General features: G+C 43.0%; 1 protein-coding gene across 1 annotated transcript in view; it reads left to right on the plus strand.

The window, feature by feature from the left end:
• The first annotated feature begins 7,798 nt into the window (after positions 1-7,798).
• The window catches only part of LOC134582998 (cholesterol 24-hydroxylase-like), a 77,695-nt gene continuing 68,597 nt past the window's right edge, over positions 7,799-16,896 (plus strand). Inside the window, exon 1 of the mRNA XM_063439734.1 lies at positions 7,799-8,012. Within this exon, the coding sequence (XP_063295804.1) occupies positions 7,876-8,012 (137 nt within the window). The 5' untranslated portion in view covers positions 7,799-7,875. The remainder of the gene's footprint in view (positions 8,013-16,896) is intronic.

The raw sequence follows: 16,896 nt of genomic DNA on the forward strand, positions 1-16,896 counted from the left end.
TACATGTACCGTAGTTCCCTGTCCAGTCCTGACTCTGACCGGCCACTACTAAATAATGACTATCTAGATACAATGTTGTCTTCTAATAGTAACTGTTGCAAAACATTTATCCCACTATAGTGTACTTTATCAACAGTTGCAAAGTTGCAAAACACTGTGGGAAATGTGTTTCTTAGTAGCTATATTTATATTACTAGCACTGAGTGAAGTGCCGAGCAATGTATCTAGCTATCATATATACAGGGGCATACCTAGAGCATTTGGCACCCGGGGTGGATCATGTGTTTTGCACCCTCCCTCCTCTCCCCCATCTTTAAAATGTAGAAAACACCCACATATGTTTTAAATGTTTTCAAGAATACACCCCCTTCCATAAATACACCCCCCATTCACAACTAAAACCCTGCACCCCCTTCCATAAATAAATACACTCAATTTTTTTTTTTAATGCTTTGCTGTTAACATAGTAAGTAGATAATACCATCGATACAGAAGGGAAGACATACACATATTTAAACATGGTGTGAACAGAGCAATATGAGTGTTGATCTGGGTCCTCGTAATAGTCATATTGCCAGGGTGTGTGTGAGAGTATCCTCCGAGGTTTCCTTGTGTGATGTGGGAGTAATGTGTGTGAATGAAGGTTGTAGCATTATTGGTGAATATGGGGAGCGTACGTTAATGAATATTGTACCTCGTACTGAGGTGCGTGATGTTAGGGAGAGGCTGAGAGTATGTTTAGAGATCATATGTGAGTGCTAATGTTTAGTCATGAGTATTAGTAGTGTTTGTGCCTTGTCCGTAGGTGTAGTTACTCCTAACCATGCGGGTGTCGGGGGGGAGTAGTGGAAGGGTTGGGCAGTGGTCTCCAGCTGCCATCAGTCAGTCCAGGTGAGGTTGCCTCAATGTCCCGTATCAGGTGCTGTAGTTATCGGCTCTAAGTCCACCTAATTGGGGAGGTGAGTAGGTAAAAGGAAAAATAAAGTAAAGAGTGAACAGTAACGTTTCTAAACCAGCATATTAGACACAGGTGCACGTGAATTGCCACGATTCCCCAATGCCTTGTTCAGGTTACTGTGGTCTGCGAGCCTCCGGCTCTCGGCACTAAGGGGGTGAAGGTATGGATGGGCTGGATGATTCCAGATTCTCAGTAGAGGTGCTTGGACTGGCCGGGTTGGAAGGCCTGGCTTGGGTCTCGGGTAAAGCTAATTCCTTGTCTTGTTCTGGGACTTGGGTAAAGAAGAGGACTTTAGTTATGAGTCTGTGTCAACTGGCTCTAGCTAAACCTAAGGCGAAAAATTAACTGGCCTACGAGGAAGATGAGGCCCAGCTAGTGCAAGGTGGCGAGAAAGAGGCTCTATCTATGAGGAGGGCTGAGTGGACGGGGGCCACTGAATGATGTGGCAGGAATGTTGGCCTCTAGTTGACAGTAACAAGATACAATAGAAGTGGGCGTGACTTGGTGAGGACCTGACTAATAATCGACAGTGGTTAATGTGAGGCTCTAACTATGTGTTGGACCGAGGGGTGTATACCGCCGATGAGGTACAATGCAAGTAACTTAAAGCCAGTTGACCAATCCTAGCCTATAGAGGGATGGGAGTGAGATGTAAAATGGAGACGTACCTAGCTTTACAAAATAATTAAGATTCTTTACAGACCAGGATGAATGCTTGAGAACCTTATAAAGGAAATGTGGAAGGACCTAACCTAGTAGTTCGGCCTAATTCTTATCCCCGTATTGTGAGTGAAACCTGTGTGATTCGTAGGGAGTTGCTAATAGTGATTATCTGAGGATAAAACTACAGTCATCCTCTATCAATTTAGTAAAGTATAAAATGACAAGAGGTGTCAGGACACTAGGTATTCCTGTAACGTGAGTGGAGTAAGAATCCAATGAATTCCCCAAAGTTCTGGGGGGGAGTAGTAACGGGAACAAAAGACCTAAAATAGAATATGGACAAGAAACATAAGGGAACATGTGGTAACTCTCATGCGTGCAAAAGTACATGCATAGAGGAAATAAGACATAACCACAAGTAATATGCCTGAGTGTGCTAAAAATGATACACCAGGTTTCCAGTTTACTTGGTGATTGCTCTACAATAGGGCAAGGGGTGAAGGGGCCTGCCATTTCTAGGAGTGTGGCCATTGAATAGCCATTGTGGCGACAACTGATATCAGCGTATTGGAACAGATAAAGCTATGGATAATGGGTTGTACGTGGAGAATTTTATGGACTAGATGACACATGGGGTATGCATATGAAAATACTAATGAAAAAAAAAAGAAAATACACAATTATACATACCCTGTGCATGGGAGAGATATTCATCCCTAATGGGTATCTGTTGGACTGAAGGCAGTCGAATGAGACGGCGAGGAATTTATACGGTTTTGATAAACACCTAGAGTAGGGAACAGGTAACAAGAGGGTATTGGTAAGCCAAGTGCATAAGACGTGAAAACGTAATACTGTATAACATAACAGAACCATTGGAAAAATAATATTCTAATGTCTAACAAAGATTTAACTACTTCTTATACGTAGGATACTTATACATTTATTCTAATGTATTTAAATTAACAGTAGCCCAGCATACAGTCATCATAATTCAAATAAAATACGCCTAATTTAAACAAAAGAATACAGGTGAATGAAATAGTTCATGAAAAGTTGCATTTTTTTAAAAACTGACATGAGGAAGTTTGGCCGCTAGGGGTCGTACGTGAGCAATCTAGAGCCCTGCGTTCGGTAAAATATATGCGAATGAACCATGAAACATGAAACAAAGAACTGAAATATACGAATTGTATTGGGATGAACAAGGATACGAAAGCGTATGTTTGCAAGAATGTGAGCCGTGCGGCAACCAAACGTAGTGTTCGCATTAACCCTTTAGGGCAAACTCACAGTTCGTTGACCGATCAGGAGAATGCAACCCAGAAGCAGCGGTAAGGTATTTCTGGCGGGCTCTGACCGGAACGAAGAGTAGAGTGGAGCGTGCGGCAGGGAACAGCGGCTGTAACAAGGTAGGTAGAACTTCGAGGAGCTGGATCTGCGAGGTGAGTGTTCTAATCGGGCTGGGCAGACATGGTCGTGGTACGAAGTAGTCTGTCTTGCTGGGAGAACTTGACTTGCAGGAACCAGCGTTGATGGTTCAGTCATGGAGGGGGCCTGATTTTTTATAGCCAGGTAACCCCTCACACAATTACAGGCCTTCAGATATACCATCTATATATGGAGTTCTTATAACATGTAAAAAGCACCATATATAATATACTATAAAAAGGTGATATTCATATTTTCATATGAATAAATGAAAGTAAAAGAGGGAAAAAACATGAGAGATGGACTCATAGGGTTACATGGTAAAATAATGCTATTTATTTAAAATTCAAACAATAAAATAGTTAAAAGTGGACACTCACATTTGCTAAGTAGTTTACCAACACATCCCTCCCATAAGGGTTGCAGTCCACGCTGTTTGGCGTCCTGACAAATCCTGGGTTGCTTTAGTGTTGAGAAATGTCTTTAGAAATTTCTTCAATGTTCATTAGAATGTGCAATACAAGAGTCGGTGAGTCTGCAATTTTATACAAACTTGTTCATTGATAAAGCCACAGTATGGGCGAAACATGTTTTTACGAAGTTGCCCATTCTACCGGACATTGAAAAAATTATTCAAGGAACTTCTCAACACTAAAGCAACCCAGGATCTGCTGGGATGCTGAACAGCGGGGGCTGCATTTAATTCTCCATTTTGGAAAGGATGTGCTGGTAAACGATTTATCAAATGTGAGATTACACTTAAAACTACTTTATTGTTAGAATTTTAGATAAATGACATTATTTTACCATATTCTCTTATACTTTTTCCTTCTTGCGTTTATCTATTTATATGATAATTTATCACCTTTTAATAGTATATTATATATGGTGCTTTGTACATGTTATAAGAACTCCAAGGATGTATAGAGGTTATTTGTAGCTTATAGAAAGTGAAGTGTGCTTTTATTCTGTTTTACTACTTTTATATAGATTAGAGATTTTACCTATAGTGAAGTTAATTATTAGACACATAATTAAAAAATATATAGTTTTTTTTTATACCTTTGCGCTCCACCTCTCTGTTGATTATGGTGCACATATTGCCAGACAGCTCTGTGGAGTTATGCACAGTCGCAGAAAACGGTGCAGAGAAGACATCCTCTGCTTTAGTCTCTTTCTGTTTTTGTTATAACATAAAAATGTTTTTTGGCCCATGTTTGCATGAGAGTTATTGTAGCACACGTAGCTCCTAGTTCAAACACTAATACAGTTAGTTATAGGGTTACTCAAATTTAGAATGCCCTACTTGGCATTATTCGCTATGTCCCCCTGTAAAACCCTATCAAGAAAGTTGTAAACATACCAGGAAACCAGCACCCAGTGAAGCTTCCCTTACTGGATTCCATGCCCTGTCCGACGTCACAGCTTCCCTCTCCATTGTCCAAACAAATGCTTCTCACAGAGAAGCATTTGAATGGACTGTTAATCTGTCTTAAAGTACATGCACTGAGCCAGGTAGGAAAGAGAGGGAAGGTACACGCAAGGGAAAAGCTTATTGCATCTATTGCCAGCTTCCAGACTGCCTATACCACTTGTGCCAGGAGGTGCAACTAGCTTCATCACAAAAGTGCAAATATCTCTGGATGTGTAGATTCCTACCATGGCACAAAGCATAGGAGCTGGCAACTCTAGGCCTTACGGGCAGTAAGAAAAAAAGGAATTTGTGCAAAAACACATAGATTTTACTTCTCGTTTAGAGAATGCAATATATGGATTTGACAGATATCTCTGCAAGCTCCAGTTGTATCACCTGTGTAACATGATTGAGCATTCTCAGAGATCTGTGCAATGCTAGCGACCACAGACTCTGTGTCACATTATTCCATTGCAACCAACAAAAACTGGCATGTTAATGCAGCTCACCAAGAAATATCCCAGGGAACCAGTCCTGGTCTGGAGGATGCTGAGATTGCAGGCCAGCAGGTCATGTAAAAACTCATATTAGCAAAGGCCTTGCACAAATCCTGCCTGCTTTAACCCCTTAAGGACCAAACTTCTGTAAAAAAAGGGAATCATGACATGTCACACATGTCATGTGTCCTTAAGGGGTTAATCTGTAGAAGAATGGTGTAAGGCTGCAGTCCATAACATCAAGTGGCTCGGGGGAGAAACTGCCCCCCTTGTCAGCCCACCGCTGGTAGCAGGGTTGGGACTGGGAGTCAGGTTAACAAGCAACCTCTTTCATATACACATAGCCTGTTTTGTGATAATCCTCCCAAGACCACCAGCTCCACTACCAATGCTGCTACTATCACTGGCCATGGCACTGCACTTCCTTCTACTTCTATTTCAGCCAAGACCTCTAGCAGCAAGATATCATTGGAGAAACCACGGTAGTTGTTGCCATTATCATTGGTTTCTCCTCCTCTTACTCATTTTAGGCATCCTAACAGGGAACCTAGAGAGAGCAGCTAGTACCAGAGAAATTGCAGAGTCAGCCAAAGTAGTTTGGATGAGTCGGTGGGCGTATGATGTTGTGCACTTTGGACTGTTTGTCTCTGTGCGTACAGTGAGTGTATACAGTCTGAAGTCCATCATTTCACACATTCACTGACCAATGTGTCCATCTAGAGATGTGCGTGTTGTGATATAGTTAAAGGGACACTACAGTCACCAGAACAAGTACAGTTTAATATGGCTAGAGTCTGTCCCTGCTTTCTTGGTCAGTGCTTTACAGTGTGCAGCACTAGACATGTGCAATTCATTTTGGGCCGAATATGAATTCGGATGAATTTGGGGCAATTCGGACATTCGGGTACTTCTGAATGTCCGAATAGTCGAAGTGCCAAAGTGCCGAATTGCAGAGGTCCTGAAGTTCCGAAATTACCGAATTTCCGAAGTGTCGAAGTGCTGAAGTTCCAAAGTGCTGAAGTTAGGGACTGGCTGCTCACTGTTTAATAGACATGCCCCTACTCGCGGTATAGTGAGTAGGGGCACAATTTACTAATACTAAGTAATTTTTACTTAGTATTAGTAAATTTGGCTGAAAGACCAATTTAGGTCTTTCAGCCTTTTGGTAGATAACTCCCTAATACCGTGGGAATTAGGGAGTTATCTACCAAGCGGCTGCAAGAGAAGTTCCGAAATTCTGAAGTGCCGACGTGTTGAAGTGCTGAAGTGTCGAAGTGTCGAAGTTGCCGAAGTTCCGAATTGCCGAAGTGCCGAATTGCCATGGTCCCGAAGTTCGAAATTACCGAATTTCCAAAGTGTCGAAGAGCCGAAGTTGCCGAAGTCCCAAATTTCAGAATGCCGAACCGAAAAATTTTCCCATGCACGTGCCTATGCAGCAGTGATCTTCATTGTCTCCACTCTTTGCATGGAGACGCTGAACATCCTAATAGAGATGTATTAATTCCACATGTGTGCAATAGCCTCCTAATGTTTAACTGTGGGAAAGAATTGGATTGGCGGAGATCGTCAAATCTAATGATCTCAGCCGTGGAGCAGGGTTGGTGCAGCGGTGAAAAAAGTTGAGTAAGACCACCTTTTAAAAGTAAAGAGTAAAGAGCCTAACCATAGTGTCTCTAATACATATATATGCTTTCCCTAGAAAGTATAGACCTAGCTTAAATTCAGTAGCTGGGAAAGCATTTGAAGGGTTATTAAGGGATCATTTTCAGGAACTCATTGAGCAGAATATTGTTATTAGCAACAATCAGTGTGGTTTTATGAAACATAGGTTATGTCAAACTAACTTAATTGTATTATGTGGAGATGTAGGTAGAAGTATAGATCAGGATGTTGCAGTGGATGTGGATTTTGTCAAGGCATTTGACATGGTTCCACACAATAAGTCAGTGATAATTTGACAAAAATTCTTGTTCTTAGCTAGAACATTTCCTCAAAGTTAGAGTGTTGTGGTAATGCTACATTTTCAAGCTGGACTAAAGTAGTAAGTGGTGTCCCTCTTACTGTTCTGGGACCACTTCTATTCATCATATTTATAAATGATCTTGAAATAAGTATTGAACGTCATATTTCAGTATTGGCAGGTGTCACAAAACGAGGTAATAGACATGTGCAATTTGTTTTGTTCCGAATGTAAATTCGGCCGAATTTCGCAATTCGGACATTCGGATGCTTCCGAATTGCTGAATTTCCAAAGTGCTGAAGTGCCGAATTTTGTAAGTGCCGAACCAAACAGAATTGCCGAACCACCGAATTGCCGACGTACCGTGCTTAGGATTTCTGAAAAGTGGCAAAATAGGAGAGGGAACAACCAATTTTAATCCGGACACTGAACGCATCTGGTTATTGCTGCGGGTTGAATTAATTTCAACCATACTCGGCTTTAGTAAATATGAGAATTGCCACTGTGGTCAGAATTCCGTCATTTTCAGTGGAAAAAAAACCTGTGTGAATAACCGTCAATATTGCAAATAAACATGTTATATTTACTGTGCTAAAATACAAAGTAGCAAATAAAATAGAATCTCATCAGCAGTGTGGATACTATTGCATAGTATACTGTACATTCCATTGTCACTGAGAAAACAGCTACTTGGTTTGTTGAATGCACTGTCAGGGGAGGGGGAAAATGACATATCTAGCCCTGCCTGTTCATGCTGCCCTGCATTTAAATCCATTGAACCCTCTAGTTTTAATCTACTTGATGAGAAAGTCCTCAGGCTCAGCCCTCTGTTTTGAGCCCTGCCTGCTGCCTTGCATCCCTCTACTTAGCCTGCCCCAGTAACCAAACTCTGGCTATCTGCCTGTGTACATTGCTCTATTGACTTCTATAGCTGGCTCAGAATACTCTGATCATGGGGCTTTGGGTTCTCCTTACCTGGGCTTCCCTCCTTCTCCTGAGCCTGGCTGTGATCTGCTTCTTGCTCTATTGTGGATACATCCAACATGTTCATATGAAGTCTGACCACATCCCAGGACCACCGAGAGACAGGTAAGTGGAGGAGTGGGGCAAAGTTCCCCTTGGGGTCAACAGTGGGACAGACACACACACACACATACAAAAGATACCACATTCAAAACTGGTGGGTTGAGGTGGCACTAACAATTTTCACTACTAAATAATTCACATGGGGGATGGAGACTGTAGGGGAGGAATAGGGGCTGTAATGCATGCATGGGAAGGATAGGTGCTGTGGTGAGTGCAGGGGTAATAGAGGCTGTAGTGGGTGCAGGGGATATTGGGGACTGTATTGAGTATAGGGGGCATATGGGCTGAAGTGGGTACAAGGGGTAATCGAGACTGTAGTAGGTGCAGGGCTATTAGGGGCTTTAATTGATGTATTGTGACCTTAGTGGGTGCAGGAGATGGATAGGGGCTTTAGTGGGGCAGAGTGACTTTAGTGAGTGTATGGGCTGTAATATGGTCTGTGTGTGCAGGGGGCATTAGGACTGTAGTGGGTGCAGGGGGCTTTAGTGGCTGTAAGAAAAGGGATAGGGGCTAGAGTGGGTGCAGGGGGTATAGTTGCAGTGATGGATACAGGGGCTGTGTGTGTAGGTGGTAATAGGGGATTTCAGTAACTTCCTAACAGCATTATGGGCCCCTGGGCAATGCAGTGCACTGGGGCCCTGCTTACACAACAACTAACAGGAATAAAAATGTAAATGATGGATAAAATTAAGCTTGTATTTATTGGTACCTCTAATAAATTCAATACATACATACAATAGATACACACAGACTGCTGAATACAGTCACAGGCTGCTGAACACATTTACACACAGACTGCTGAATATGCACACATCGGCTGCTGAATACATACACACAGACTGCTGAGTACACACCAGTGGCGTACATACCACTCCAGAGGGCCGGCTGCCCTGCAGACCCCTGCGACCGGGTACAGGCCGCTATGTTTTGAACATCGGCCCTGGTTTTTCCACGTGGGCCGGGACCGCCGTTCAAGGGGTCCATCGGGTGGCCCATGCTGTCAAGGAGGGGCATGGTGACAGAGTCTATGGACCTGTGCATTGAAATATTAATCACTCGTGCCTGTGAGACAAAAACGAAGACAGTGTTGGTGCACTCAGAGAAACCGATTCTTTCCTACACTAAGAAGAGGTAATATCTGTCTGTGGATAGAGAGCTAGACCTTTCCCTGAAGAATACTGGTGATAGTGGACTCTGGTGCCAGTGACAAGGAACGAACAATATACATATATAAACATACATATACCTACAATTAATTGTTACACTTTTTCTATTTTGTATGCAGAGAATCAGTTAATCATTATTGCAGAGCTCGACAAATCCCAGGCCAGGAATTTTACACTTACTGTAGGTGGGCAGCAAAGGAGCTGTGATCTTCCTTCTCTGCTCCCTTGCACATCGCTTATGATGTGATGCCGGGACAGGAATGTAAAATCATTCCGACACCAGCATCAGAGTAGGGAGATGATCACTTCCTCACTGCCTGTCTTCAGTACGCGCAAAGGTAGGCTGGCTGGAATCAAATTTAATTTACAACATGTAATAATTTGTGAGTGTGTGTGTATGTGTCTCTCAGCGTGTGTATGTGTGTGTGTCTCTGTCTGTGTGTGTGTCTGTGTGTGAGTGTCTCTGTCTGTGTGTTTGTCAGTGAGTGTGTATGTTTAGGTCACCAGCCCCCTCCGATCGCGTAGGAATGCTATTTTTACTCACCTTTTTTTCCTGTGCTGTGCCATTCTTCCTGAAGCTGGCCCCATATCTATGGCTTTGATGATCTGAGCCAATCCAATGCTTTCCCACATGAATGAATTGGGAAGCTATTGCACATTTGTTGCAAAACGCTGCCCAATCAGCATCTCCTCATAGAGATGCATTGAATCAATGCATCTCTACGGGGAACATTTAGCACCTCCATGCAGTTCCAAGGACTGCAAGATGCAGGCGGCATCTTGATGTTAGCCCAACCCCCACAGAATCCTTGACTTGGAAAAATCTAGCCGCACATTAACTCCCTAGTGCCCGAGTACACATCTGTTCAGGTACCGAACAGTATTTGGAGATTGGAATAATGAAAGACCAACTTGCTGAGTTGTTATTCGGCAAAAATCTGAGGCACCTCATCTCCAAGTTTACACTGTCAACCACCGAGATTGTCTCTCTCTCTCTGTAACCACCCAAATTCTAGGCACAAACAGTGGACCCTCCACTACTCCAAGAATCCACAGGTAAGACCCTTTTCCCAAACCTAGACTGACTGGACAGCCTTGAGGGGTAGAGGAAGCTGGACCAGCCTTAGGCATTAGGCTCCCTGTGCAAAATATCATTTAAAACTCCCTCCCCTGCCCTCCCTCTCCCCCCCCCCCCCCAGTTCATACCGCTTCATTCCTCATTCATGTATAGTGTGTGTAAAGGGGTGTAATGTTGCTTTAGGGGTGTGGCGAAAGTAACCTCACCACTGGTTCTTGGAAGGGCCTGTTTGCCAGCCTCCTGCCTCAGGACTATGGGCCATGCAAAAAGGCTTATGAAAGACTTTGTTCGTGCCTTTTTGCTATCCTGTTCGGGAACTGAACAGATGCACGAACCAGGGACCACCTGGGAGCTTGTTAAGCCCTATCATCACTTCTTAACGATTCTAACCACAGCGTTCTAATTGTTTGTGTGGGTTGCCGCAGTTCGCATGGTCGACCATGAGGTGGCGGCCATCTTGTTCCTGTGAACGCAGGCAGCGGTGTTTGGTGGTCGAGTTCATGGAACTGTTTTCAGACACTGAAACTCCCAAACACCGCTGGACTTCCATCATAGACTGTGTTTGGTACTTTACATCCTCAAAGAGCACTGATCAGTGGAATTGTCAGAATGAGGTGAACAAGCTCCACGGTATGAATATTGGCTATGTTCAGTATTTTGTTTGTTTGGAAACTACTGAACTAGACCAACCGCAAGCCCTGATTCTCTGGAGCTGTTTTAGGCATGGGACCATGCGTGCGGTTGGTCAAAAATATGACTTCCATGGAAATCCTGAACCCCTGAACCGATCTGAGTAATTTTTGGATATTTTGGTCACCAGATCGGGGCTATCAGGGATGTAACTTTTGTGGAGTTTCCATTGGTTTTAGGGGTACTTTTAGGGTACTGCTAAAATGTGTGTTTTTATGCCTGGAGATAATTAAGTTAGCACAGTTCCTGATCCAATTATCTCCCAGGCACAGGGGAGGGATTGTCTAATTTTGTATGGGATTGTGAGGAACTGACCCTGCTGGGTTTCAAACCCTGGTTTACATGCTGCTAAACCTCTTCCTTACCAGTACACCAGCCTGCCTTTTAGAAAATGTACCTGAGATCTGGTAACCTTGACTCTACAAGCATTGGTATCAGTGACAAGTCTCTTCAGCTGTGTCTGGTCATGTGTCTGGTTCTTGGTCTATGAAAGCCACTTCCTGTCTCTGTACCTTTGCCAGATTATTGTGGTTCCTGTACTCTCTAATCAAGCTTGTTTACCAGGCAGCAACTTCATCTATGCACTACACAAATTACATTAAATGACAATATTCTATAGTGCAACAATGAATTATGTACCCTTGCCGTGACAACCAGTCCCTACCCAGTGCCCCAAATAGACAAATTATTAGACAGGTTGGCTGGAGGGAGCTCTGACTACTGCTCATTTGTTCAAGGGATTCTGGCAGATCCACCTTGACCTGGAGGCCATCCCCAAGTCAGTATTTGTCACTCCATTCAGCCAGTTTCAGTTTAATGGCAGGTCGTTTGCGATGGAAAAAATGCTCTGGCTACATCTCAGAGAATTGCTGACCAATTATTGGATGGACTCCAGGACTTTCCATGTGCATATTTGGATGATATAGCTATCTACAGTTGCACATGGAAGGACCATTTCTTGCCCATTTTTTTTCACGCTTGCTGGGAAATTTGTGTAATCTCAGTGTACTACAATATTTTGGTGTGATATGCCTGTACTACCTTTAGCATCTATGAGGACTGTAGTGACAGCATGATACCATGACGTTTTGATATGCATGTTTTTTTGGCATCTTTTATATATTCACAAACACTAGTCAAAGTTAGCGAATATATATATATATATATATATATATATATATATATATATATATATATATATATATATATAAACAAAAATGAAAACAGGAGCACTCTCTTGGATTTCCAAACTATATATATATATATCTATCTAAACAAGATCCTGAAGGGTCGAAATGTTGATGTAGAGGTGGTGATTTTTTAAAATATATTTTGGAAATCCAAGAGAGTGCTCCTGTTTTCATTTTTGTTTATACTATTGCTGGGAAGCACCCGGGTTGAGTGCCAGAGTTTGGACATTTATATATATATATAATGTGTGTGTGTGTGTGTATATATATATATATATGTATGTATGTGTGTGTGTGTGTGTGTGTATATATATATATATACACATACATATACACACACACACACACACATATATATATATATATACACACACACACACACATTTATATATATATATATAAAATCGCTCATTTTGACCAGTGTTTGTGAATAAGTGTCAACGAAAAAGACTGGACATACCCAATTTTAAATACCCTGGGTTATCTACGTTTTAAAATGGTATGCCATGATAAGGGTAAATTTCATTCCTGGGCTGCCATACAGTCTCAAAGGCAACATAGGTCCAACAAATCAATCTGACAAATTTTAGTGTATAAAAACTGTAAATTGGGAAAGCCCTATATTTAACCCTGTAACTTTTGGAAGGTACTGTTGTACTCATGAGACATCGCTGAACACAAATATGTGTATTTTAATGCAGTAAACGCTAACAGTATTATGACATTCACAGTTAAAATGTCATGCAGAACTTGAAATATAACAACATTCCATAATTTCTCAATTGTTTTTTTATTTTATTCAAATTAAATTATGTTTCATATATTAATTTTAGATGTGAAATGAAATCCTGAACAAAATGATATATAATAAGTGTGGGTGCACTTAATATGAAAGAGGTAAATTATGGTTGAACAGACATATAGCGCAAACTCAATGTTTTGTTAGAACGTGTACAATTGTCTCCGTCCTTAACAGGTTAAAGTGTTTATTGATTGAACAAATATAACCAGGAAAGTCCAAGGGCAAACCATTCAGTGCAAGGCCAGGACCAGCAAAACAAAGTAAAGGCTATGGCTGGTTAAATAAGCAGACAAGGTTTACCTGGTAGTCCAGACAGGATCAGGCAAATAGAGGTTAACCAAAATTCAGGCAGGCAAGAGTTAACCACGGCTGGTTCAGGTAGGCAAGGGTAACCAAGACAGGTTGAGACAGGCAAGGGTTAACCAGCAGGCAGGCTGGGGTTAAACAAGGCAGACTCAGACATGCAAGGGTTAACAAACGCAGGTTCAGGCATGCAATGGTTAACCAAGGCAGGTTCTGGCATACATGAGGTTAAACAGGCATGTGCAGGTGTACTTGGAGAGTTTACAAGTACAACTGAGCAAATATCCTAGGGTGGTCTAGGTTTAAATAGGGAAGAGGTAATGGGAGCCCTCGCATGAGAAGGGGTCTCTGGGCCTATGTAAGTGGAAGCCCCCCCCTAGTGTGAGTAGGCCCCCCTAGTGTGAGTAGGCATCCATGCCCCCTTTATAGGTGGGGTAGTATGACAGTTTTTTCACTAAACCATCTGTTCCCCACACTGCTCCCATAATGGGTCCCCCAGGTTTCTGATACCATGATGGGATCCTAGAGCAGCATGGGAGGGGGACAACACACATATCAGCCAGTATGCTTGTGTGAGGGGTGGCAGATCTATGGGTAGACAGGATGCGCCTCCATGCCTCTGCACGCTGCAACCCATGTGTAGTGGCTGCAGGGGCTGGATGTTAGGGAGAGAACTACGGAACTAGCTAGCGATGGGGAGGAGCGCTCGACATGTCTCTTACTCCTGGGATGCCAAGGTCCAAGTAGCTTCCGGTGAGTGAGTGCAGCGTGCCTGCTTCTCCTGGTGCGCCATAACAGCTGATGAGTTCACCAGAATTTTGAAAGTACCTATCACTTCTGAATTCATCTGTAAACTGATCTAGGTAGTTAGCCTGAAGATTAGACTTATCCTACATTTACTGAACTGTGTCTGCCTACTGCAGCTTTACTTATTGAAGCTTATGATTTAAAGAGACTCTATAGGCATCCAGACCACGTCATCTCATTGAAGTGCAGTGTCCCTGTTCCCTTAACCCTGCAATGTAAAGCTGCAGTTTTAGAGCTAAGTGACTAAGCTAGTGACTTTCTCCCAGACAGCCACTAGAGGTCCTTGATTCACACAGAATTTGACACAGTGAAACAACGTTAAAAATCATGAGGGCATTGATTCAATGGTTTCCTATGTGGAAGGCCTATTGCACATAGTGCTTGCCACACATGAGCATTAGGTACCCCCATTTCCATGATGACTGTGGAAGGGAGAACAATCCAGCACTGAGTGACCTTGTCGCTGAAATCAGGAAACTGAAAAATAAAAAGCCTTTTATTTTTTTAACTCTTTATTTGTTGGATTGGGGACAAAGGGACACAGTTTTGCATTCCGAAAACTATAGTGTTCTGGGGGGCGGAGCCAACTGCGGAACAGAGTGGACACATTTTCCCCGAGCGCCGAGCCTAATAATACTGTGAAAACTGACATTTCCGAACTCAATACCCTTCATCAGTGGTGGGGAAAGGAGAATGGGGCGCAAAAACAAAAAACCCAAGAGCGATCGAACCCCGACAAGCCGTGATATCGGCAAACTCCTGCGGGGTGCCCAAAGAGCCGCATGGGGCAAAATGGCGCTGGAGGGAGATGAATCCTCTTACTCCTCGGGAGATAACCCACTTGACATGGGAGAGGAGCTAGCCCATGATGCTTTCAAAGAACCCACAGTCAAACATCCTACCCCAGCCGAACCGGTAACAGCCGCCCAGCTAAAATACATGCTTGCTGAACTCAGGGCGAATATAGCAGCAGACATGGCCCACTTCAAAACGGCTGTCGAAAGCGCCACCTCACGGATCACGCTCCTAGAGGCCGCAATGAGTACCCAAGACTCTAGGCTAAACGTGGTGGAAAACCAAATTGCAGAAATTCAAAAGATGCAGTCAATTACCACCGACAGAGTGGATGACATAGAGGATCAGAAAAGGCGCTACAACATTAAAATCCGCGGAATCCCGGACTCGATCGATCTGACTGACTTACCTCACTATATCCGCAGGTTGCTCAATACATTGCTGCCACCCAAGCAGGCCAAAGCGGCGAAACTAGATGGCCTATTCCGCCTGCCAAAGCCACCCACAGCGCCGACGACAGCATCCGCCGACCTCATCATCCGATTTCAATCGAATTCCGACAAGGCCCTTCTGCTCACGGCTACAAGGGGGAAGACCCCACTACACTTTGAGGGCTCAACTCTGACGCTGTTCCCAGATCTCACCCGGAACACTATCGCATGGTGCAGGTCACTGAGACCGCTACTGCAGCTCCTTCAAGCAAAAGACATCTCGTACCACTGGGGCATACCCAAGCAGCTTCTGTTTACCCACATGAACATCGCCTACAAGGCACGGAGCTACGCGGAACTGGAAGCCAACATGCGCAAGATAGGCATCATGGGACCGCAGAGAGTGACCGGCACTGGACTGACACACATAGACCCATCTGCCATTGAAGACTTCATCCCCCGCACGGCAAGGCACCCAGGACCATGAAGACTGAAAAAAAAAACAGTGCAGTATAAGTGACTTTATATGTTAACTAATTGTAGATCACTGAACATATCTGTATATGCCACTACAATTTGTGTACTCCCTATTGCACTGTCAAAAATAAAGAATTTAAAAAAACAAAAACAAAAAACTATAGTGTTCTTTTAAAGCCGAGCCCTAAATGAGAAGATAAGTGACCAGCAGCACCTTCATGCCTACACCAGCAGAATGGGTTCCAATTATGGTTTGAGCAGCATTTTATTTGTGCCACCACCACACAGAGTTGTCTCTGGGTAAGAGATTAACAAGACAATGTGCTTGTTTGATCTTCAGAGCTGCTTTCCTCTTTTAGCACTGAGACTACTACTGTTTTATAACTCAACTAGCAGTGTTGTTGAAAGGTACCTTAGTGCAGGAAACCTTCATCACCTATGCTGATAGCGGGGACTGCTCTGTGAGAAACTACATGCTTGTTGTCAAGGGGGAGAGGCTTGTAGTCTAAGCAAGGCTCGTTGTGTTCAGAAATTGGACAATAAACCTTTTAAATTATTTGGAAAGGCTGTATACAGCACTTTGAACACTTCATACACCTTATCTGTCAATCTTTATCCAATAAGTATGGCTCCAGCTGAGAGTGCAGTGTCCCAGTTAGCCATCCCATGTTGTTAAAGCCCACTCTAGGGAGAAACGTCCTAATGTAATTAAGGGGTTAATAATATTAGAAGTGCTATTTGTATATTTTACACGGTTTTATCTCTTTAACGTCATTAACCCCTTAAGGACCAAACTTCTGGAATAAAAGGGAATCATGACATGTCACACATGTCATGTGTCGTTAAGGGGTTAAAAACTACATTGCAATAATCTAAGTCTCCTAAAACTATCCTTGAGACCCCCCTTGCTGAGACTCGGTTAGCCCCTTGTGAGCAATAGTAAATACAGATGTTCTCAAAAGTTTGCATACTCTGGCAGGAATTGTGATGTTTTGACATTGATTTAAAAAACTATGACTGATTAAGCAAACAAAATGTCTTTTATTTAAGGAAAGTGATCAAATGAAGCAATTTCTTATCACATAGTTGGCTCGTTTTTAAATAATAATGATAACATAAATCACCAAAATGGCCCTGATCAAAAGTTC

Source organism: Pelobates fuscus, chromosome 13 (genome assembly GCF_036172605.1).
Source record: "Pelobates fuscus isolate aPelFus1 chromosome 13, aPelFus1.pri, whole genome shotgun sequence".
Lineage (NCBI taxonomy): Eukaryota > Metazoa > Chordata > Amphibia > Anura > Pelobatidae > Pelobates > Pelobates fuscus.